At 36.1% G+C, this 23,960-nt stretch overlaps 1 protein-coding gene across 14 annotated transcripts in view; it reads left to right on the top strand.

Moving 5' to 3' along the window:
- The window catches only part of ABLIM2 (actin binding LIM protein family member 2), a 138,753-nt gene that overhangs the window by 92,339 nt on the left and 22,454 nt on the right, over positions 1–23,960 (top strand). For 4 of the 14 annotated variants that reach the window (XM_038177901.2, XM_038177906.2, XM_038177905.2 and 1 more), the window contains 8 exons: positions 2,639–2,785; positions 5,688–5,720; positions 8,406–8,526; positions 10,203–10,301; positions 16,202–16,303; positions 17,447–17,500; positions 22,569–22,621; positions 23,259–23,406. In XM_038177901.2, coding sequence (XP_038033829.2) covers positions 2,639–2,785; positions 5,688–5,720; positions 8,406–8,526; positions 10,203–10,301; positions 16,202–16,303; positions 17,447–17,500; positions 22,569–22,621; positions 23,259–23,406 — 757 coding nt within the window. The remainder of the gene's footprint in view (positions 1–2,638; positions 2,786–5,687; positions 5,721–8,405; positions 8,527–10,202; positions 10,302–16,201; positions 16,304–17,446; positions 17,501–22,568; positions 22,622–23,258; positions 23,407–23,960) is intronic. The other 10 variants (XM_038177903.2, XM_038177907.2, XM_038177902.2 and 7 more) reach the window with 10 other exon arrangements.

Below are 23,960 nucleotides of genomic sequence, written 5' to 3'. Positions count from 1 at the left end.
GGTGAGGGAAGGCAGAGCAGAGTGTAAAGCACATGCACAACAGGCACCTTCAGCAATAACATACATTTGTGTAATTAAAACAATTATTGAAACTGTACCTTAACAGCTGTTGAACTCTTTGAAGAACTGTGTTTGACAAAAGAGCATTTTGAGAAACAGTTAAAACTTAGGAACCATGATTCTGTGGTACTTATTTTTTCAAAAGCATCAAGTCTGAGCGACATGATTGTTCTGAACCATCTCATGGGTGATGTGCTTCTGGGTCGTGGTTTACTGGTCAGCTAGGGAAAGATTAAGAAAGCATGTTTTAACTAAACCTGAGTGTGGTTCATGCAGACCATTTACTAAAGCTGTATATATATATATTTTTCTTTTCTTGGTAATAGACTGTGGCGTCTTCTTGCACTGAGAGAGGGCATAGGCTAATTCCCTTTGAAGTTAACAGTCATCTTTTCATTAATTTCAGAGATGACTGGGCTGAAATTTACAGACTGAAATTTACTCCAGTGCAGACATTCCTTCAGAGTCACTGCATACCACTTAAAAATCAATAAAATCAATAAATTTCTAAGTCATGCCATTAAATAGAGCTTGAATGGAAGTCTTTATTTACACTTAGCTAAATTCTAAGGAGATTTAGGAGCTTTATCCCTACAAAGATATATCTAACCAGATAAATATATATCTAACCAGGTTTAGTTTAGGTTACAAAGATGTGTTGTACATTCTTATACTGGGAATATAAATCACATTATATTTTCGTACAGAAACATATTTGCTGTTATACAATTGTAGAAGTACATAGTCCAAATGAAAAAGATACTCTAAACTTAAAACTTGTTTTTAACAGAATCCAAAATACTAGATTATTGAAGAAACGGAATAAAGCCTCTTAGCTGTAATTTGAGTCATCTCTAGAATATTTAAATTCCACTCAAGTATTTGAAAGTAGGTAAAAATAAAATAGAAAATGTAGGCTGAATGCTTGCAGAATGGAGTGTTTAGAAAGCAACTGTATCTCTAAGGCATTTTTTCAGCCAAATTTGCTTACATTTGGATATTTAGAGTGACAGGAATTTTATAAGTAGGTAAGTTTTACTCTTGATATTTTGGAAGTTTTGTGGGAGGATCCAACATTGCACTTCTACACAGAGAGACAGGGGATAAAATTACTGTAATTCACATATTCCCAATTTTGAACTTTTTTGTTTTCTCTAGACTAATCTGCACAACCTGGATACCTTTAAAAAGAAATTATCACAGCCTCTCTGGTCTTCCTTGTAAGCTACAATTCTGCCCAATTTTTTCCTGGAACAGACCTGCCAGATAGGCTTCTGATCTTTGAATGACCTGTCCCTGCATTAGAGGTTGCCACCTCTTCATTCCACTTTCTTAGTTAAGAAGAATCTTCTTCCTTTCCATGTTGCTAATGTATGTACAATTCATACATTATTTTAGGAAAAAGAATAAATGAAAGTTGTCACGCCAAACTTCTATATTTATAATTAATCTAAATCTTTCTATTTTTTCTATATTTATAATTAATCTAAAAGAAAACTTTCCTGAAAAATCTATTGAACTTTTATTATCTCATAGTAAGAAAAGAGATAATCACTGCACACATAAATCTTGGATACTTTCATATCTTCTGTGTTTGGAAAGCATTATTACAGTTTTACAGCTGATTGTACTGAGAACAGTGAGTTCTCAGAGAAAAGCATGATTCAGTCATCATTTTGCTGCCAGCAAAGAACTTATCATTCCGTAAAGCCTGAGGTAGGAACTAGACAATTTTGCTGCCCATTTCTCTCCTCTCAGTGTGGCTGGCTTGTCATCATATCTACAAGCCTAGTACATACATGCTGGATATAGTTTTACTGCAAGTTACCATTATCCTAAGGATAATCTGTGAAAATGTGGCTTTTGATAATCACGCTTTTGGAATAAGGATAGCAAGAGGAGAATGGAGAGTGAAACAGCTGGGAAAGAGCAAGCTTTTTTCTTCTGTTGGTTGTGTGAGTCTCCTGAAAATATATGAACTTTATTTAAGTGGCATCTGTGATTTTCCAACTAATCCACCACAGTGCAAATCCATCATCTGCTGGTTTTTGACCTGTAATTAAGGACTACTTAGAAATAGTCAGGAAAGGAGGTGAAGTTGTGGGATACAGCTGAATGGAAAAAATTAAAGACTTGACTAATGTTTGTCAGCGTCTGGAGAGTATATGTTGGAAATACACATTTGATTATTCACTACTGCTGGTGGTAGGGGAACCCTGCACACCAAAACCACTTTAAAATGAAGGGTGTTTTGCTTGAGAAAGACTTCAATATCTGTCCCACATGTCTCTTTGTGCAGCTAGTAAGCGGGATATTACCAAGGGAACTGGAATTGTGCCATGCTACTCCTGTTAGCTAAATGTGAGTGAAAAAGAAAAGGAGAAAGCATCAGTATATAATAAGAAAGCAACAGTAATATTTAGTGTTGTGTAGTAAATATAAGATACTTATATTTGCACAAAGAAAAAGCCTATTATTATGATGATGACTTTTCTATCTATATATATCTGTCCTTTTCTGATTGTATCCTGATCATATTCTTTCTTATTCTCACTGCTTTCTTTCCTCCTTTTCTTAGGCAAAGCTTGGAGATGAAATTCTTGACTACAGGGATTTGGCTGCTCTTCCTAAAAATAAAGCCATCTATAACATTGACCGCCCAGATATGATCTCCTATTCTCCATATATCAGTTACTCTTCCGATGACAGGCATAGTTACGGGGAGGTACTGAAACATGGGTATTTTTTTTTAATACAAATTTGAGATTTTAATGTGCATCATTAAAATTTGCTGAACACTAAAATGTGCAGAATTAAAAAAATACATATCTTTTATAACTTCAATTAGTTGAGTCATGTCATCCATTCACCCACAACACATTTTAGCCTTCTAAAAATACAAGTGAGGCTTTCATTTCACTTTTTAGCTCATGGAAATTAAAGAATTGCTTTCTGTGATCATTTTTTTAAACAGATGACATGTAATTAAAGTATGTTTTTCTGTGAGACGAGTTCTACATGCATGTGGTAGGAAACATGAGCCATTGCTAATTATAATGCAAAAATCAGAAGCAAAGCCAAATGTCTTTCATGATATTTTTTTTTTAAGTGTACTATGTTATTTTGGTAGCACAACAATGGTATCACTTTGCTATGCACAAATTTCTTTCAACTGTCCCTTACTAAAGTTCATCCTCATGTCACACATGCATTTCAATCTATTCATATGCAGAGCTAATGTTAGACAATTTGTGGTAATGAAATCTAATTTAACATAATCTTATTAATTCTGATTCTTTCTTCTTCCTTTTTATCTTTTTTGTGAAGCATATTTGTATATAACTCCTGTCATACAAGTTTGTTTTTCTTCCCTAATCATATCTTCCTTTTGTTTCAATTTCTAATTTATTTTATAATTTTAGATGCTTTTTGCAAATTAAAGCTCTCAGGTATACTAGGTATATGCTGTCTAGAATGGAAGTCTTTTTTTCTCTATAGGTGTAAATGGATGGATAGAAATGAATACTAGAAATAATAGCAGTACTATTTATAATAGCCCCAGTCTTGCTAACACCATTGCCTTTTATGCTTAATCAGTACCACTGAAGTCTCCAGTGCTACTCTCAGGTAAAGTGCAGTACATAGTAGTTTTTGCAGACTCACTTCCAAATCCTCCCCATACAATGCTGAACCACAGTAGCTCCATTATAATGAGTGCTAAAAGAATTAAGGTTATATCTGGTAAAGAGTTTAAATGGTATTTAATGGTTTCTGAATTCATAAAACTGGAAGCTGCTGTCTCACCCTGAACCTATGCAGTGTAAACACTTCCTTTCTATGTCAAAATTTGTGGGTGCTGATAATGTTTGTGTCCTTCCTCAACTGCCCATTCACATCTGACCTTTCAGAGGTGACATCTAGATTTGACAGAGGTGCATATGCGCTGCAACTTTCTGCCCTGCTCCTCTGAAGACTCAGTCATTGCACATGTGTCAAGGAGATGGTTATAAAACCATCTCACCTACCAAAAATATATGCTGCTGCTGGAGGGAGTTTCTCCCATCCACTTTCAGCAGATCTTTGGACACTTGCTGCAGTTTCAGTCCTTTGCCAGAGTAGGTATCTGTGTGGCTGAGCTAGGTATGAGGTTTTGTCTGGACCCCTGGTGTGATCTGACCCCCATGGTTTTCACTCAAAATCTGGAGATGCCACAGGTGGGACAGCCACTCAGAGGTGCAGTGAAACTGACTGGTTTGGTGGAAGCCCATTTTTGGCTGGGATTCAGTGGCTGCAAACTTTGGAAACCTCAGCACTGAAATTTTAGGAGTGGGATAGAAGGCAATTGCAGCTGAGCTCTTAAAATAAATACAATAAATTAAAAAAAAAAAAAAAAAAGCAAAGAGGGTATTGCTGCTTTTAGTGTATAGCTAAGTGGTTATCCTGCTATAGTAAAAGTTTATTGGGACAGCTGGAGTCATTGATCTTTTTGGAAGATAAATACCTTTGTAGATGATAAAAAGGACCACATCATAAAAAAGGGTCTTTTCACTTGGGGCAGTAGAAGATACATTGGTTCACTTGGGACCAGCAGCCCAGTACTTGCCTGCAAAACAACTGTTTTCTTGCTTGCTTCCAAAGAGGCTCAGGAGTGCATGTCCCCTTCAGCCATGGTTGCTGGCATACAGATATATTTGAGCAAGCTTTAAGCTAGATATATTACTTTAAGCTAGATATATTACTTACCAATAACAATTAAGATACCTGTCTTAACACAGACTTTCCAGCCAGTTTTCTGCCTTTATTCATGGACATGCTTTAAAGCATGTACTGAGTTTCATGTTGCATTTGTTCTTTCCCCGGTGTTTGTAGCACTAGATTAAAGTTTGCTTAGGTAGGTCTATGCTGATGTAGCTATTTGTGTCATTAAGACCTCAGTGATATCTTAAAAAAGAAAAAATAAGATCTGGTTTCTAGATGCCTAGACTAGGAAGAGCATTTGGGGCTGTACTCTCAATCCAACGTGACCATTTTCATTATGCTTTAAATATTTTACATCCTTGATTTTAGCATGGTAAAAAAAAATCCTGATTTTCAAACTTCAGCATCCTGGGTATATGTACAGCTCCAGGAGTTTCAGTAGAGTTGTGTTCAGATAATCAAGCTTAAAACTCACTAATTTTGAAAGTAAAATGAGTGAACACTAAATAATTGAATTACATGACATTTAATTAAAAATAAAATAGTACAAGTATTTTTGTTTCCCTTAAAGCAGCTAGCTCTGAGCAACAGAATTATAATCCAGATTTTGGTAGTGCTTCAGGCAGCTGCTTTAAATGTGGGTTTTCTACTAACAGTACTCTGTGGTACAGGTCTGGCCTCACCAGGCCACAGGATTTTGTAGTAATGAAATCAACAACAGCTGTCTGTGAAAGGTTTTATAACTTATTCCTTCTTACGTTGTTTAAAAACAAAGAAAAAAAAAATATTCTAATTTACCTGAAAGTTATTTTTTTTTTAACTATATCATGTGTTATACATGGGTAGTGATGTTTTAAGAGTAGTTCTTCTCACAAGTAACATCATGCATGAATTTGTATCACTAATTTGTTGTGTGTTGCTGTTTGCAGTCACCTCAGTTGCTCTCTCCAACACCTACTGAGGTAATCCCCAGTGCCTTTGTTCTCCTGTTCTGACCCATTTTGTGATGCATAAACCTGGTCATACTGATAACCAGCAGCGTCTGAAATGTGGGGTTTGCCTCCTGCCTCTGCAGTGCATGGGGTTTTATAATTTGTTTTTAACAGTGTTACTTGTGTTGAATATGTGCTCTGCTTCTGGATTGTCATCTGTATTCATCTATGTCCACTGTCATCCATGTTTCAGCTTTCCAAAATAAAGGTTGTATTGTGGTCACTTCTACAAGCTCTACTGAATAAATTCCATTGAGAAACAGGATTTATTTTAACATTTAAAGCTGCCAGCATGAGTTGATATGAAATAATGCTTGGTATGGCTTTCTCTTTTATTTATGTATTTATTTATTATTTTTCTTTTTATTCCACAGCCAGTTAAACTATTTATATTATTTGTACACATATACTGTTGAATTGTGCACATACCTGAACTTCTAAGTGTATCTTGATGTACATTAATGATAAAAGCCTGTCACTGTTTCACCTTATTACAGGCAGCAAAAACATTTCACATAACTTCCCAGATATCAACTCAATTAAATATCACAGTCCTGGCTCATTTCTCCATTATTCCAATTTTCTGTAAAGAGAACTATGTTGCAGAATTTTGGTAGAAGAGAACTGGAAATTTCCATTAAAGGTTATAATTTATTTGATACATTAAAAATAAAACCATGTTTTATTTAATATTGGATTTAATGAACTTGATTGACTGTTCATTACAGAGACCAAAAGTACACAAAAGGTAAGGTCTGAAATAATCAACATGAACTCTTGGTGTTGTGGAAGATTACAATAATTTCCTTTCAATTAGCTATCAGTGAGCTAGTTGTCATGCTGTTAAATTGCAGACATGGCACTAGTATGGAGGTCAGTGCTGGTGTTACCTATGTCATACGAGTTATCCCAGGTTATCCAGCTTTTCTGTTTCCAGTCTTCCTCTAATGAGTCTGTGATCAGGTGCTTAGGTATCATCATCTACAAACTTGTCACCAGTTTTTTTGGAGAGGGTTTTATCAGAAAAAAATGTTCACTGTGTCATACAATCAAAACTTCAAAGAACATTGGATAACACTCATTTGGTATTAAAATATCATCCCAAGATTTTCCAGAGATGTGGCTATACTGCAGCATAACTCTTTTTGACGGGGTTAGAATGAGTATTAAATAACATAGCTACATAGATGGAGAAACATTTCAAACCGAGCATGGGGGAGTTGGTGGCAGAATGCCTGTATAATGCTGCATGCTTGGGAAGGTGCCAGTTGTTGCTCTCCTTTTCTCAGGTATTTCTGACTTTGAAATGGATATTTAAGCAACAATGCTATTTACTAGTATGCAAAACTGATCTTCAATATTTTTGAAAATGCAGTCACTGAGTATGGGGTGACGTGGAAGGAACAGAGGACACTTCTGCCAGAGGAGAGAAAGTGGTGACTGAGATGACATTGTACATCCCCAGTGTCAAGGATAGTCCCAGAGCAGCCAAATTGGAAACTGCAGGCAGGAAGAATCTAAAGATGAATGAACAGATATAATTTAGTTGTACTGATAGGAATCTGGAAGATTACGATGGGGCCAATTAGGACCTTCAGTGTGTTTAAATGATGAGTGATCCGGTGGGAATTACAGATGCCTGAAGATATCCCAGGATTCATGATAAGTGGCAAACACCTGCTATGGGACGGCATGCTCTTCACTCACTCCTACTGGAATAGGAGGGGGGTAGCACTTTTTGGAATAGCACTTTCCATAAGGGAGCATCTTTAGGTTACATTGATTTGCTCTAATCTGAAGTTAACTGAAGCCATTTCTCACTTGTCTTAAACAAGAAAATTGAATTTGCTCTTGTAGCTAGTTGACAGAAAGTCATTTCCTTATCTAATTCATTACTGAATGTTTTTACTGTTGAGACACTGGGCAAATTACAACTGTAATTTAACTAGCTGTAGAAAGTGAGGGGCTTTGCATGGGTATACATGATTTTAAGTAGCTGAAGTCAAGGCTTTTTTGGAAATAGGTTATACATTGTACAATTTTGCAGTGTTAATTCTAATGCTATTTATATGAGTATGTATTATAGATTACCTAGCTAATAGTGACCATGTTTTGCTTGTAGTATGGTGTGCTGGGACAATTTATATAGCAGATAACAGTAGTTTCTGTGATGCAGTAAAGCCAACGAGTGCTGATATTGTGTTGTCTGTGACCCTTATACTCTACAGCCATCTACGTGGGTAAAAAGTGACCATAGTACTATCACGCTAACCTGATCTCATCTTCCACCTACCCCCATGTATGTCAAACTTTTACATAAGGTGGAAGAGACTGACAAATAATACTGCCTTGAAACAGTACTTCTACGGTATTATGTTCTTGTCAAATGATACTGTCATTTTAAATTCATGTATGTGTTGCCTTTCCTGTGAACATGACCATTCTGTGAAACTTGGCCGTTCCAGAGCTCCTTTGGTCATACTGCAGTCGAGGTGCTTACAGCTGAAAACCACCTTGTTTCATTGGGATTGCATGGAGCATTACAACAGCATCAAGTTCCATCTACACAGCACAGAAACATGTGAAATGGCATATTTTGCCTGCTTTGGAAGTGATTTTTCTTCCCTAATGAAATATTTTCTGTCTTCCTCTCAGGGCGACCAAGATGACAGATCTTTCAAACAGTACAGGACATCAAGTCCTAGCTCTGCCGGCTCACTGGGTTATGGTCGCTACACTCCAACATCCCATTCTCCTCAGCATTACAGCAGACCAGGTAATTGAGAATCATCCCCATTAGTTCTCTAGATTTTTCCCCTACTTTGTCTCATGTTGTAGGCAGGGTAGACTCCAGTAGACAGGTGTTTTAGGTGGAGGCGTAGTTCATAATAGTATTTTGTTTATCATGAACAGATTGTCCCGTGGGGAGGAAGGAGAAAATTCTTCAGGTATAAACGTCTAAGAAAAAGAAAACAAGCATCTAGAAAGCTTGATTTTATGTATCTGTAAACAGAAGATATAACAGACTTAATCCTGGTCCCATCCTTCCTCACATTCAATCCACAGCTCTTTCATGGTTTGGCATAGTACCAGTGAATGTGCACAAAGCCAAGAGGGTGCTCAGGTGATTTTGTGTCCCTTCTGTACTGCAGGTCCATGGTGGCTCTCCTCACCACAGTGCAAGAGCTAGAGGCACTAATAAGAGGCAACTAGATTTGAAGTCCATATTGCTTTAGATGAGAAGCTGTCAGCAATGTTTATTGATGTTCTTGTGCACAAAGAGGAGGGATCACCCTCTTTTGATCTTTACATGGATGCCTCATACTAAGGCCCATTACAAAATGGACACTGTGCAGAATTTTATCCTTAGAATGATCAACCAAATTGCTCAAAATTCATTCTAATTTTTCCCCATTTCATCATCTGAACTGAAAACACAGAAATTCAGAAAATTTCTATTGTTTTCTCAGTGTCTACCAATTTCATTGGGGATGCATTATAATTATAAACTAGTTTAGAACAAAAAAAAAATGGAATTATTAATCTTTCCAGTGGAAATAAAAATTGTATGGGTAACAGAAACAGGAATTTTTTATTTGTACTGTGTAAAGTCTTTGGTAAAGTGAATATGAGATTGAGGATCAAAGATCTATTAGAGATAGGGAAGATTAGTCTGTTCTGAAGGTCTGGCAGCTGTGTCATACCTAAGCTTAGCTGCACAATATTAAAGGAAGGAGCAAAAAAGAAATTCCAAATTAATTCTAATGTCATACAGCTTCACTGAAAGTTTAGTCATCATAATTGTTATTTTTAATTGTTCTCTATTTGTCCTCCAAATACGTTATCAGGAGGTTGTTACAACAAAGCAAACAAATAAAGTGACTTCTAAGAATATTTTTCGAAGTATTTAATTACATGTCTGACTTTCAGAGCTGAAAGAACTCCAGGACGTTTCTTCAAGTGCTTAAATTAGCCATGCACTTGAGTGTCCTGGTACATTGTGGACTAAATCCTACCAGTATGCACTGACAACAGTGAGAACTGGACCCACTTGTAAAACAGTTATCATCACAGACAAGGCACTCCCCATTTCATTTCATTAGATCCATTATAAGCATATATCATTCCCTCTTGCAGCTTTTTTAATATACAGAAATTCCCTGAGTGCAGCTATGCTTTTTGTGGTTCCTTTTCTGGAATATTTTCTGATGCATTACATTATCAAGGTTTTATACAATAACTCTCTGTTGAAATCCTTTGTCCATGGTCAGCCACATACACCGTGATGTTTTTATACATAACCAGAGAAAGATGAAATCTTACATATAAAATATATGTTTTCTAAGCATCAGGAGGAAAATGTTCCTGAAAAAAAAAGGATGGCATTGTAATTTGTGGCTTTCAGTAAGTGAACTAAATAGTTTATTTTCACTTACTCTCTGTTGCCCCCAGCTGGTACTCAGAGTCTTGGTACCAGTAGCTGCATCTCCCTGCCCCAACACCCAAGCCCTACATCTACATTCAGACATCATTACATCCCTTTCTTCAAAGGTAAGGTCCAGGAATGCAAAACCGTGCTGTGATACTGTAGACTTATTCAGATGTGTTTCACTTTTTTTGTCTGTGCAAGCATGGCTTCCACTTGGATAAAATTTGTCTTAATTTTTTGCAAGTGCTTTCTTGACGTATTGTGTAGTTTTAAGAAATGAGTGGGTATGAGTTGTTTTATTTATTTATTTATTTATTTTCGGTGAGTGTTAAGTGTTTTTCAGAGGAAATAGATTTTATGATGAAAATGAGAGGGAAATAATTTTAAATCCTGTTTGTTCTAAGATACTATGTTTATGTTTGCCCTAATTTGGTGTTGCTAAATAAGTATTACAACAAGTTTGTATGTTTGATCCAACATCAGACAGTCAGTCATTTAACCTTATAACTTTCATTTAGAGATTATTATTATTATTATTTGCAGCATTACCAGAAATCTTTCCAGATAAGCTGGTTGAATCAATATAGTTGCACTGATTAGCAAATAATTTGTGCCATGTATTTTGAAACAGAGTAATTGAGACTAGTCTCCTTGCCATTACATTTTTTTTTTTCGCATTGGATATTAACTGCTAATGAACTCCATGTTGCAGACAGGAGACAGTAATGAGGAATACCTGTAAGCCTTTCAGGCAAATGCTGTTCTTTTAGCTAGCTACTTAAACAGAAGAAAGAGAAGATATTCAATTACCACATGTCTTCCCCTGATTCTGTCTTCTCCAGGAACAACAAGAGTGTGGAGGAGATTTGAATGGCAAACATTTTCAGTGCCTGTTCCCCAGCTCTTATGTACGGTTTGATTTAGTAAAGGGAAACTGTTCTTGCCACTGTAACCTTTACAGAAAAGGAAGTGACCCTCTGCAGGAACCAGATTTACAAATAGGTCTGACATACAAACTCAAATGAATTGCAGATGCTCATTGCCTTTGGAAAAAATAACTAATGCATCTTGATTAGTCTCTAATGTATCCATAAACAGTTCTGTTCAAAGTCAGATGAATTTCATGAACACAAAAGGAACAGAATCAGACTTAAGTGCTGCAAATGTGATCCTTAAGAGAAAATTCTGGAAGAAAAAGCTGATGAGATTAAACCAATTGTCATTTTAAAGTCTATCTACAAAGCTTCTTCCCCATCCGCAAACACACCCACCTACCTGCAATTCATGGAAGGCTGACACACACCTGAAACACTGCCTGAACATTTTTTTCTATGTCCTCTAAATTTGGACAATATTATCCAACCTGATCTACTGAGTAAGAAAAGCTCATCACTGTGCTGCATTGCCTGATTTCACTGCACAGAAAGCTCTTATTCAAAAGCTTGCAGTTGCTTAGCAGCACTCTTGCTAAAATGAGTTTCTGTTCAATGCTACCTGCTGTTGCTCAGAGCAGCAGCAATTACTTATTGCTGATGTTTGGAGGAAGAAATCCTTAAGTGGCAGCTGTTTTTGCCCATACATTTATTAGTAGAGTGATCAAAATTATAATATTTTGCAATTCTGCAACACTTTTTATCACGAAGCTAAAATATCTTGCAAGCAGTAATTTATAATGCTTTTTAGCACTCCTACGAGGCAGGCAAGCATGTTTATAATTCTTCTTTATAGGTAATTCTGAGCCCTACAGAGGTTGTATGGATTAACCACTGCTTTACACTGAGTTAATGTCTCAGCCTGAAAGGAGTGAAAAGATTTGCCCTTTCCTCTTCAAGTTCTGTGAATTCTTTTCTCTAAGTTGAAGACTGCATTTTTTCCTTATCTGGATAAGTCTTTTGAGGGTGTTGATGTACTTTTGTTTTTTTTTTATTTTCAAAGTGGTTAGTGTGGAAAGAATAGAGTTGTAGGACTCTGTGCTTCATATCCAGACCAAGGTTATTGTTGCCATTTCAACTTTTAAAAAGTGAAATCAAACTAATTTTTAAAATAAACAAATAAATAAATAAACTTTGATTAAATCCAGAAAATAATACACTGGTTAGTAATAATAGAACTAATCTTTGTAAAACTAGCTGTCCACAATCATGATAAAAATATTTCTTTAAACTTCTGGCTCACAGAATTTTTACTACCTTAAGAAAAAATAAAACCTGCCACAATATTCCTTTTAATTTCACTGAGTTTGTATCATGTTCTTCCCAAAAGCTACATGGTTCATCATTTTTCCAACAGAAATAACCGAGTTTCTCTTCTTTCTTCAGTACACTTCCAGTAGAAGTAGTCTAGCTTCCATGAAGAGTAATAGGATGAGCTGCTCTTTGTCATGCAGATAAATAACTTGTTTTTTTTTTTTCTTCCCTTTTTAAGAATTTTTGTCTTCAAAATATCATCAAGATAAATTCTGTAACAGTCTTGCATCAAGAAAGCGTCACAGTTCATGCCCTTGAGAATCATAGTATGTGATCTCCAGAGTACCTACGCTTGGTACAACTCTTCCTCTTGATGAGTTGATAGAGTCAGTGAGCATGGAGTCAGTAAACATAAAGTCAGTGCTTAAGCCCCAGTGAAAAAATGCTTACTTGAAACACAGTGGAAAGCATCTTGCCTTTCTAGTGTAGGAACACAGCTTCCAAAGCCCATTTATTTGGCTTTGAAAACTTGGAGAGAGTTCGTAATTAGACTTCAAAAAACTTTGTCTAGCTTAATGCACCATGTGCCAATAGATGTTGAAGGATCCAGTTTCAGGGCTAATCTTTGACATCTTTATTTGGCCAATGGTATCTGTTTGTTGTTCAAACACAAGTCAGGAAACTTATACAGCACTTAATGTAACATGTTATCAAATTTCAAATCCTACCAAATAAGATAAAAGCCAACAAGGATGGAGGTATAAGCAATATTGCACTTTTCCTGACAGTCCCTTAAGCACTATGAAAAAGGGAGCATGGTTTGAGCTCTGGTCAGTTGTCTACAAAAATACACAAGGTTAAAAGAGCAGCCTATCCTCTCCACAGCCAAAAGACACAAGAAGGGTTTTGTGGTTGATGCTGAAGTTCAAAGTAAACTTTTCCAGATTCTTTCCAAGTTAAACAAAATCCAGGGAAGAGTTTGTGATTCTGGTTTTTCACTCTACAGTGACCAGTAGATCAGATCACATCCTGCAGCTGCTTGTGGCAGAAGACAAAACCAAGGGTTTGAAAAATTGCTTTGTCCAGTAGTTTTATTTTCTCAGGGACCTTATTTGAAGTTCTTCAGTGTGTACAAGGCAAACCTTGAAAGAGACAAATTCTTGGCAGAGTCTTATTTTAGAGACTCATTATAGGCTAGATTAAAAGAGTGTCTGGAGTTTCAACGTGTGAACTTCCTACATATATCTCCACTTTGCTTTATTATTAAATACTTATTTTCATATGCATAATGTGAAATGCAACTATTCTTTTGTGTTTGTCCAAATCAGTGGCAGAATATTAAATATATTTTAAATATACATCAACTTGAATGAGTGGGATCCTAGTAGAACTTTTTCCCCCATTCCATCCATAATTCTTCCCTTTCAAGCAAATTAGAGGTTATGGCTCTGCTAAATGCTCCTTTCAGGTGATGCTTACACAGAGAAGTTTGCAGATTTGTTGTTTTCTGGTACTTGTTCCTGCTTCCTGTTTTCTTGCAAGTTTATTCATCCTAATTAATGCTTCCTCCTGGCTCCCTGAATATGCTACTGACACCCTATCCCAGAATAATGACTCTATGGGTGTATAATGCCAGCACTTGGGGGTCACTGGGGTTCACTGAAGTGTTTTTTCATGTAGGTTATATATTAATACATGTATGCTTTTAATAACATGCTAATTTTTAAGTAAATGACGAAAAAATACACTGTGAAAATCACTTGAAAACTTTCCTTTTCTTTTTAAATTAATAAATTCCAATCGCTTTGGAATTCCAATCACATCACTTTGGGATGAATGACATTAGAAGATTTTTAAGGTTGTTGGAGTTGTCAGGAAATTTACTTAAGTAAGTAGCCACCACTGCTCTTTGCATTCAAATTTGGAGTGAAATTGAGGCTTCTTCTGCTTAGTAGGGATGGCCAAGTATCTCAGAAGCCACCAGGAAAGAAAGAAGGAATTAATAAATTCACAGTGAAAACCTGTCACCACTGCTTTTCTTCAAAGAGCAAAGTGGGAATCAAGAAATTGAATAACCGTCTGGTTCCTTGTCTGAAGACAACTTGAATACAAACTGATTGTGGTGTAACATATTTTTAGTAATTCTGTAATTCTTCCCTTCCTTTTTGGAAAGACCATAGGCCATCACCACCCACAGTTGTAATTTCAATTTCTCACCTGTTCTAGTTATATTTTCATAGAATCATGGAATGGTTCGGGTTGGAAGGGACCTTAAAGACCATCTGGTTCCATCCCCCCTTTCATGTACAGAGATGCCACCCACTGGCCCAGGTTGCCCAAAGCCACATCCAGCCTGCCATGAATACCTCCAAGGATGGGGCATTCAGAACTTCTCTGGGCAACGTGTTCGACTGCTTAACCAGCCTCTGAATGAAGCAGACCCAGCTCTCTCAGACTTTCTTCATAAGAGAGTTGCTCCAGATCAACTTCATGGCATTATTCCAACAGGAAATCACTGTTCTTGAGTGTTCAGTGTTAACAGCCAAATAGTTTTCAATTTTAGTTTTTCACCAAATGTGAAAATAGCAGAGACAAAATTTAGAATGGATAACTTAGTGTATCATCATGATTTCATCTGGCCTGCTACTGCTCCCATTGAACTCAGTAGCGCTACCCTATTGATTTCAGTGGTGCATGTCCAGGCCGTGTTTGGTTACAGACCATCGATCATACATCAAGTCAACAGAGATCTGGCAAGGGTTCAGTGGATATGCCTTCTGTGGGCATAGTCTTGATGGTTATGGCAATCCAGTGGTTTTATGGTTATAAAACTTCCAATACCTGAAGGCAGAACTCAGTAATAGATCTAGTGCTCTGAACTGCTGCATTTCCTTTCCCCAAAAAATCTTGCTATAATTTCATTATTACTATCCATTAAATTTGTGCTCCATCTGCACTAAAATAATAACAGTAAATTAACAGCCCTTTTATGTTAGAATAAATGTCATGTTTGGCTTCCAGTTGCTTAAAAGCGCTATAAATTAATTGGATTTTACAAGTCCCAAAAAAGTAGAGCTTTACTTTTTTGTTTGCCAAGCTGCACTATAATGCCATAGAATGTGCTTCGGGGAAATAAACTAAGAGGAAATGAATGGTACTTAATGAGTATTTGACAAAACAAGTGGAAAAATGGATACTGATCAATGTTATATATGTCTTCAAATTTTGTCAAGTGACTATGGCATTATAGATCTATGACTTGTTAATCCAACTTTGCATAAATATAAAATGCTGTGGCATGTTATCTGTTAGGAATGTTTGCAATTTAAAAAAAAATCAACATCTAGTTTTGTAATTGATACATGTAGGAGCATTTGACTTAACTGTAACATCTGTTTTTTGGTCTAGTCCTGCTTTGAAATATTTTGAACACTACTGAATAATTTATTACTAGTTTTAAGGGCAGGCTATGAACCATAGCATTAAACTTTTCAAAATCTTGATTGATAGGTTATTCACTTAACTATGCAAAACATACTACAAGACTGTGGATGCACTCATCCTTTTATTTTGTTCATTATGGTGTTTTTAAAAGAGGAGCTTTAGTTTCAAAGAGAGGATGCAAGACTGCATTTTAATCTGATATTATCTATCAGATATTAATTGTTGATGAGATGTTTGTTGATTGAGCCAATTCACTGTGTTGAAAATGGTTTCCCAGTTATTTAAAACTGTTGGATTAACAAGTCATTCTGAACAAGCTTTTATGCTTGAAATACTCTACTTTGCCTTCCATTTTTTTCTTTTATCTGCTTTCTTTGCTCTTCCCCTTGGAGGCAGTGAAAGTGGTCGGAGCACTCCAAGCTTATCCATGTACTCAGACAGCAAATCTTCATCTTCTGTCTATCAGCAGGCTCCTAGACATTTCCATATTCCAGGTAGGCTTTCACTGCTTAGTGTTTGATCTTCAATTGCTTACACCTGTTTATTCTCTTCTAAATGTTGTTTGTTTGTTTGTTTTCCCATTAATTTGTGAATTTAGAGCTTCAAAAGAAGAAAATTACTGAGTGAAAATCTGTAAAATGTCTCATAAATAAAGGAGTTAGTACTGTGTGCTTAGGTATAAAAATTTGCATTAGATGATGGCAAATGTTATGAAGCCTAGCTGCAGGGGTTTTTTGTTTTACTTTTTTTCTTTATCCATTCACTTTCTGAACTAGAGAGTCACATAAATACAGACTTTGAAAACTGGTGAAAGACATTGGGCCTCCATGAAGCTCACAGAGGCTGTGTCTTTGCATACATACTATGCTGTTTTCAAGTTCGCATTCAGTTACAAGCATACTACATCTATATTCACACTGCTTAGCTTTTGACTGCTAAGCACACTGACTGCTAAGCTCAATGGTATACTTTGTTTAATTATGTTTAGCTTCTGGGATTAGTGTTTCTATGAACACACTGTAATTAGGAATTGTATTTGCTCAGGTCGGTAGGTCTAAGTAACATCTGACATCTCTACAACACGATATGGGAACATTGGACTGTGGTTTTGGGGGCTTTCCAAAAGTTCCTGAAAGGCCAGGTCAACTATACATTTCAATATGTAGACAAGCTATAGAATTTCATATTAGAATATTAGGCATTTCCAGTATAAACATCTATATCTGACCATATATCTGTCTTTTAATTAATGGAGAAATAGTCCCTTTTCAAGTTTGACTGTTTTATAGTAGTCTGTTCTACCATTATATTAATTTTATTTTAAATAGTGACGAGTATATTAAGTTTCTTTGTTGTCTATATAAATTGGTAATGCAGCACTCAAGATATCTGAAAACATTTTGAGGGACTTAAGAGTGGATTATGCTATTTAGGTAGGCGTAGGCACTGTTTTAAATAAAGTTGATGGGTAAGGCTGCATTCTCTTGTAATAAGCACTGAATGACAAACCGATGAAATAATCAGCAGTCTTTGCTCAAGTGTTTGCATTTTAGTGTTGTTGAGAGGAGACAAGAGCAGCATAGTCTTAACTGCTTGCTTACTCTTTTATTCTTTCCTTTCTCTTTCCTCTTCCTCAGACACTGGCGTAAAAGATAACATCTATAGGAAACCTCCTATCTACAAACAGCATGGTACAGTCTGCTTTTCTCTATTGCAAAAAAGATATTTTTACTTGTATTGGTAATTTAGGGCAGATATTAAAAGCAGTTTTCTTATTTACATAATGGTATAAAATGTGTAAACATAGGAAGTTGATCTCCTGTTTTCACACCATGCCTTTGAATATCCAGTTTTGGTAAATAACTCTTCTATATTGCTGGAGGGAAATATATATATATATATTATTAACTGGTGTATATTATAGAATCATAGAATAGCCTGAGCTGGAATTGGCCCACAAGGATCATTGAGTCCAACACCTAATTGAAATACCTACTTCTCATCTGCAAGTTCTTCAAGATGTATAATATTGGTATCTAATGTAATCACACCATGGCAGTTAGGAACAAATTCAGTATCTGATAACATTGGCAAGATACGATTGGAAACCTTTTGATAGACACAGCAACAAGGTTGCTGTCTGAGTTTCCAAACCATGGAAAGAAATATATGATGCTTTATGCCACTGAGGATCTGCATTGATACTCTAGTAAATATTAAAAAAAATACAGGATTGTAAGGTCTGCATTCTTCCATTATTATTTTTATTGTATATTTCGCTTATTACCATCACTGTAATTTCTTTGTGTCAGTGTCTACTTGGGTTCTCAGTGGTGTTTGACAATTATCTTTGTTCATAATAAAGGCTTAGTAATTCAGAATTCATTTTTCTGAGCTAAATTCCATTATTAATCTTTGGAAGCAAATATATAAGACATATGCTGTTATAGAATGCCTGAGAAGTGCAGAAGTACATTTCTGTTTAAAAGAATCATGAGTGGGGTGCTACTGTACTCAAAAGGCAAAAAGGCAAAAATAAAAATGAAATGCATGATATGAATCTGCCCTAAAACAAAAGCCATGATTTACCCCCCTGCTTGGAAAGATGTGAGAGAATGAAGTGGATGTTCATCACACTGCGAACCATACCTAAGGCACTTAGGGGATGAAAGCAATACAGATATCTATGTCACTCTTAATGGCAAGGACAGGTCTCTGTTGGAGCAACTTCTCCCATCTTACTAACTCCTGCAACACTTTCTGCACAGAGGTGACTTCCCACTTTGCATACAAGAGTGAGAAAACCATGCATATGTGTTTTCACATACTTTAACTGATAGTTGATAGCTTTCCATGAGTGAAAGGTTAGGAAACTGCAGATTTATCACTGTCTTCATGATCAGAATAAGGATAATACATTTTATATACTTTCCCGTTGTGGTAACAGGCTTTAGCTGTTTTAAAATGCTCAATAAGCAAAGTGAAAAGAATAATATTTTTACGTAGTTAAAATTTTTATACTACCTTTCATGGAAAACAACACTTCTGTTTTGGTTAAACTTCTGGTTTGTATCCAATACAGTATTAGTAGAAACAAAATTGACAAATGTTATGTCCCAGCTGGGTGAAACACCCTGTGTACATTCACTGTAACTGAAGTGTTTCATGCTCAAGTAACTGCACATTCAAATCATTAATATTTAGATAACCTCTGTGGTTGCTCTGGTTTTGAGCAAAGTCAGACTTGCTGATGTTTCAGTGCACTTTAGATAGACTTTTTCTGCTCACATTATCCTAATCTTGGTCAAACTAATGCTTCCTCCAAGGGAAAAAGATAATATCTGTTTGATGTAGTGCTTGATTTAGTGTCATCCACGAAATTTAGAGGCTGCCCAAGCTGTCCAATTCTTTCTTCTCTTTAGATGCACAAATCATTAGTGTTAAGTACTAAAGCTGGGCAAAAAAAAATACTGACAAAGGAAAAAGTTGAATATTACAGTGGTGTTTGGAAAGAGCAAATGCAAAGTTACAAAATAAGTGTCAGAACTTGCTCTGATGTAAATCAACATAGCTTCAGTGATATACACAACCTGATGATATGGCTCTTGCATTCTGGCTGTGTCATTTAATTTTACTGATACTTTTGGTTTGCAAAGAAGATTATAATGAGCAGCTTTTTTTTTTCTTTTTTTTTTTTTTCTTTCAGGACAGGGCTTTTTGTATCAGTTTTCAGTTAGTTGGATATGCAGTTAAAGTCTGGATTTTGTCAATTTTGCACTGCTGTATGTCCACTAACTTTAATGGAGTTGTTCCTAGTAATCACTGAAGTGGAAAGTGAAATTATCTAGTCAGCAAACTCTATACATTAAGAAGGATCTACACTTTAAACTTTCTTTTATATACTATAGATATTCTAAGTGTGTGGATTGCAGATGTGTTGAAAATATGTGCTAGTTGTGTTTCTGCTGAGAAGCAAAACTTAATTTACTATAATTCAAAAACAAACAAAATGGATCAATGAACTTTTCTTGCATTTAAAAAAAAAAAAAAAAGTATCATTTACCTTTTGTTCTGGAAGAACTCCCAGCAGAAGTTCTATAAATCTTTCTACTAAAGCATGAACACATGAGCAACTGATGATTCAACTCCTCAAGCTAAAGGGACACTGAACTAATGCATGCTGAAAGGGAGCCAGAGAACATTCCTTCGCTGAAGAGACCAAGTTTGAACAAACAAGCACAAAAATGTTCTTTAAAACAAAAAGTGCAAGAAGCTCTTTCAAAACATTTGTCTTTGGGAGGTTTCAGTTACAGCAGTGCCCAACAGATTTGCTATAGCTACAGCTTCTGTGTTTCTATTATAAACACTTAACTGCAGAATGAAAAAAAAAAAAAAAAAAAAAAAGCTGGTGGAAAAATGGTTCATACAAGGCTGGTCAGGCTGAGAGGTCTGAAATCGGGTCAGAAATCAAAGCATGCTGGAGCCTGAGTGATCTTTATTTATTTATTTGTTTATTTTGTGCATTGATATTTCAACAACATTTGAACATAATACAAAGTTAAAAAAAAAAAAAAGTTTGTTCTGCAGCAATGCTAGCACTGATCTAAGTGAAAGGTGTAGTTCACATCAGGGTTCACAACAGAACCAAGTATCCCTTGTAATGGAGAAGCTAGTGCTCAATACTGATGAAATTCAGGCCACCTGGATTTATCTGCCAGTAATGTCAGGAACTTGGGAGGGGCAAGCTTTGCAGGCCTCTTTTGATTTTCATTGGACTCCTCTGGACCTCTGTGTAAAACTTGGGTGTTTAACTATTTTGAAGATCGCATGTGATGATTGGAATTTCTGAATAACACTTTGGATATCACTTTTTAAAAAAAATATATATATACATTTTATTCTTTAAAAGCATCAGTGTCTTGAAACAAATTTGCAAACATGCATCAAATTCTCTGCATGGATTTCTCTTGAGTGTGAAAGAGATCCATCCATATAACCTGGAACAGCTTGCTAACTGGAGATTTACGGTATGCTCCCAAAATATCAGTAAATCAGGTCCAAGAACTTCTTGCAATGTAGGCACTTCAATTTTTCATCTTTCACATTGATAATGAATCAACAAGCTATGTTCAAATTTCTACTATTTCTTTCTCAAAGAAACAGCTTGCCATATCAGAAAAATGCCATGGTCAGAATGCTATTAGCTAATTGTGAAAACAGAGGTTTTTTCATAATGTTGTCTTTTTTTGTTTAATTATATTGAGAGGAAAAAAAAATAGAAAAAAAAGCATTGAAATATTTTCACATGGGTATTTCCAAAATGACAAGTAAAATTTTTTAATTTTTCAAGTATCATTATCTTGACAAAACCAGTTAAGGCCTAGATGCAAGCAGTGTAATGGCACCAGAAAATGAAACAGAAGAGCACTGAAATGATAATGTAGTGGCCTTTTGACTGTGTTGTTTAGATGCAGGGCAGATCCTCTGCAAACATGCTGGCTGGGGAACTGGAGAGGGCAAAGTTGTTCCCAGCTAGCTGGGAGTGTTGCAGCACTTTTAAGGGTGCAACTTGATCTCCTCTTCACCTCTGTCTCTGAGCAATCTCTTCTGCTCCTCAACTTTTGTATTCTCGTTGTGCCTCGTTGTGCATGGAATTCTTCTGTTGCTCTTGTACTCAGATATTGCAGACAATTCCCTTGTTATAAGCTCTCATGGGTTTAAAATTGTACTAAGACATTGCACTGCTCCAGTTTTATACCATTAAAACTCTCCCCACAACAACATAGAGTGTTACAAGGGCAAGAAAGATTCAGATTTTTGGAAGTAATCTGAAATGGCATGAAGTTTGGCACAAAATATTTCTGTAAAATTCTGTCTGAGTTACAAATCAGTCTCTGATACAGAACTCTGCTAGAGAATACCAGGAAAAATATATTTAATGGTTGGGAACTATTCAGTGACTATCTTTTAGGCTTTCAGTTTTCATTTTTTCTTCTCAGGAAGTTGGCAGGTTACAGAATAATATAACAAGAGATAAATATTTCTTGATAGTAAACTCTTACGGAGAGCAATATAGTTAAAAAATTGAGAGTTACCCTGTGAATTTGAGAGTCCTCTTTTACTTTATCTAAGAAATGATGAGTGTAGCTATGTGAAGGTCAGGACCACCTCGCCCTTACCTACCTCACCTTACCTTACCTTCACTCTCACTTGTACTGACACAGCCAGTCTTGCAGGTATCATCAAGAGATAATACTAAATTTGTACCTATCTTGTTTGCCGTCATTGCCTAACATTCTGAAGAACATTGGAGGCACAAATGTGCAAGACCACCATATAGCTATGTAAACATACGTTCTTTCATGATCATGGTAACAAAGAATAATGGAGATTTGCTTGCAAATGACTTGCTCTTTGGTGCAGTGACTATATAGATCTGTCCCTAAGTTATGATGTATTTTTTTTAACCACCTGTCATTCCACAGAAGTAGCTTCTTCCTAGAAGATAGTTTAAAAATCCATCAGGATTAGTTTTTCTACATTTACTGTATGCCTACAGAATTAGTATTACCATAATCTTTTCCAAACGTTAAGTAGTTCTGTGACATCGTAGTGCTACGCATCCAATTATCTGCTCAACTTCAGATTCATTTTGGATTGTTTTTTCCCCTTTTGAGAATATTTAGAACATTAACACAGCCAAAAGAGAAAACAAAAAGTAATCTCTTTCAATTTTTAAAATTAACTTTAATCTTCCAGCATCAAGAAGATCAGAAGGGGAGGATGGAAGTTTGGATCAGGACAGTAAGAAGGTAATGACCAGAAAGAACAAAAGGTGGTAGTTTACCTGAGTTTCTTGAGGGAACTGTTCTATAAAACCTGGTTATGTTTAAAGGTATTCTTTTATATAACTAAAATAAGCATTACTGATTTTAGGTCTTTACAAAAGACAGTTTCAGGAATATTTATTAAGCATAATGTCTCACCCAGAGTGTTTAGAATTTACATTTTTCAGTAAAGAAAGAAATAAGGATATTAAGATTAGCAACAATAAGTTTGTGGATTTTTACGCAGTCTCAATACATACACTGGTGATTCAGCTAAGGCTGTTTGACCTTTGCTTAGGGTGTGTGTTAACATACAAGAAAAATGTCATAACAGGTCAGTTGTAAGAACGTGACATAGCACATCTTCTAAAGTGGGGCATAGTGGACAACTTATGCAACAGAGAAACTATCCTCAGCCCAGATGAAAGTTAAAAGTTTTCAGTAGCTGTGACATCTAATGTGGAATCCTGTTATATAGTCAATTTCTATAATTTGATAAATGTTGGTACAGACTGTACTGAGTATAAACATGCAAGTTAGCAAGACTTCCCAGGCTGGTGAAGTAGGACATGCATTTGGATATTAAATCTTGGCTGATTTAATTGTTTTTTATTCATTTCAGCTAAAGACCAGTTGGCTTATTCTGAAAGGGGATATGGACACCAGAACTAATTCCCCAGATTCAGAAACTCGGTCCCTGTCTCTTACTCCCGGAACGGACAGAGAAAACTTCCAGAGAACACAGGAGGGTACTACTGCCACATACTCCCGTGAGTACTGCATCTCGGGGCTGTCATAGCGAGCAAGAAGGAGTGTGACAAAGGAAGATGGCCCTGCTGTAGGCCTGTCCAAATTGTTCTCTAGTGCTTTATGCTTCATTTCCCTGTCATAGTTACGTATATTTTCCAGTTGTTTTAGCTATGTGGCTTGTAAGCATTTGGTACCTTTGGTTTTCAATATTGAAACTATTTTTAGTTTTCTATTAATGAAAGAATCATAGAATTGTTTGGGTTGGAAGGAACCTTAAAGATCATCTAGTTCCAACCCCTCTGCCATGAGCAGGGTCGCATCCCAGTAGACCAGGTTGCCCAAAGCCCCGTCCAGCCTGGCCTTGAATACTTTCAGGGATGGGGCATCCACAGCTTCTCTGGGCAACCTGTGCCAGTGCCTCACCACCCTCATAGTAAAGAATTTCTTCCTATTATCTAATCTAAATTGACCCTCGTTCAGTTTAAATTCATTCCCCCTTGTCCTATCACTACACTCCCTGACAAAGAGTCCCTCCCTAGTTTTTCTGTAGGCCCACCTTAGGTACTTGAAGACC

The sequence above is a fragment of the Anas platyrhynchos genome, chromosome 4 (genome assembly GCF_047663525.1).
Source record: "Anas platyrhynchos isolate ZD024472 breed Pekin duck chromosome 4, IASCAAS_PekinDuck_T2T, whole genome shotgun sequence".
In the NCBI taxonomy this organism is placed as follows: domain Eukaryota; kingdom Metazoa; phylum Chordata; class Aves; order Anseriformes; family Anatidae; genus Anas; species Anas platyrhynchos.
Note: the sequence above shows the minus strand (reverse complement) of the source record. Positions and strands in the feature narration are given on the sequence as shown.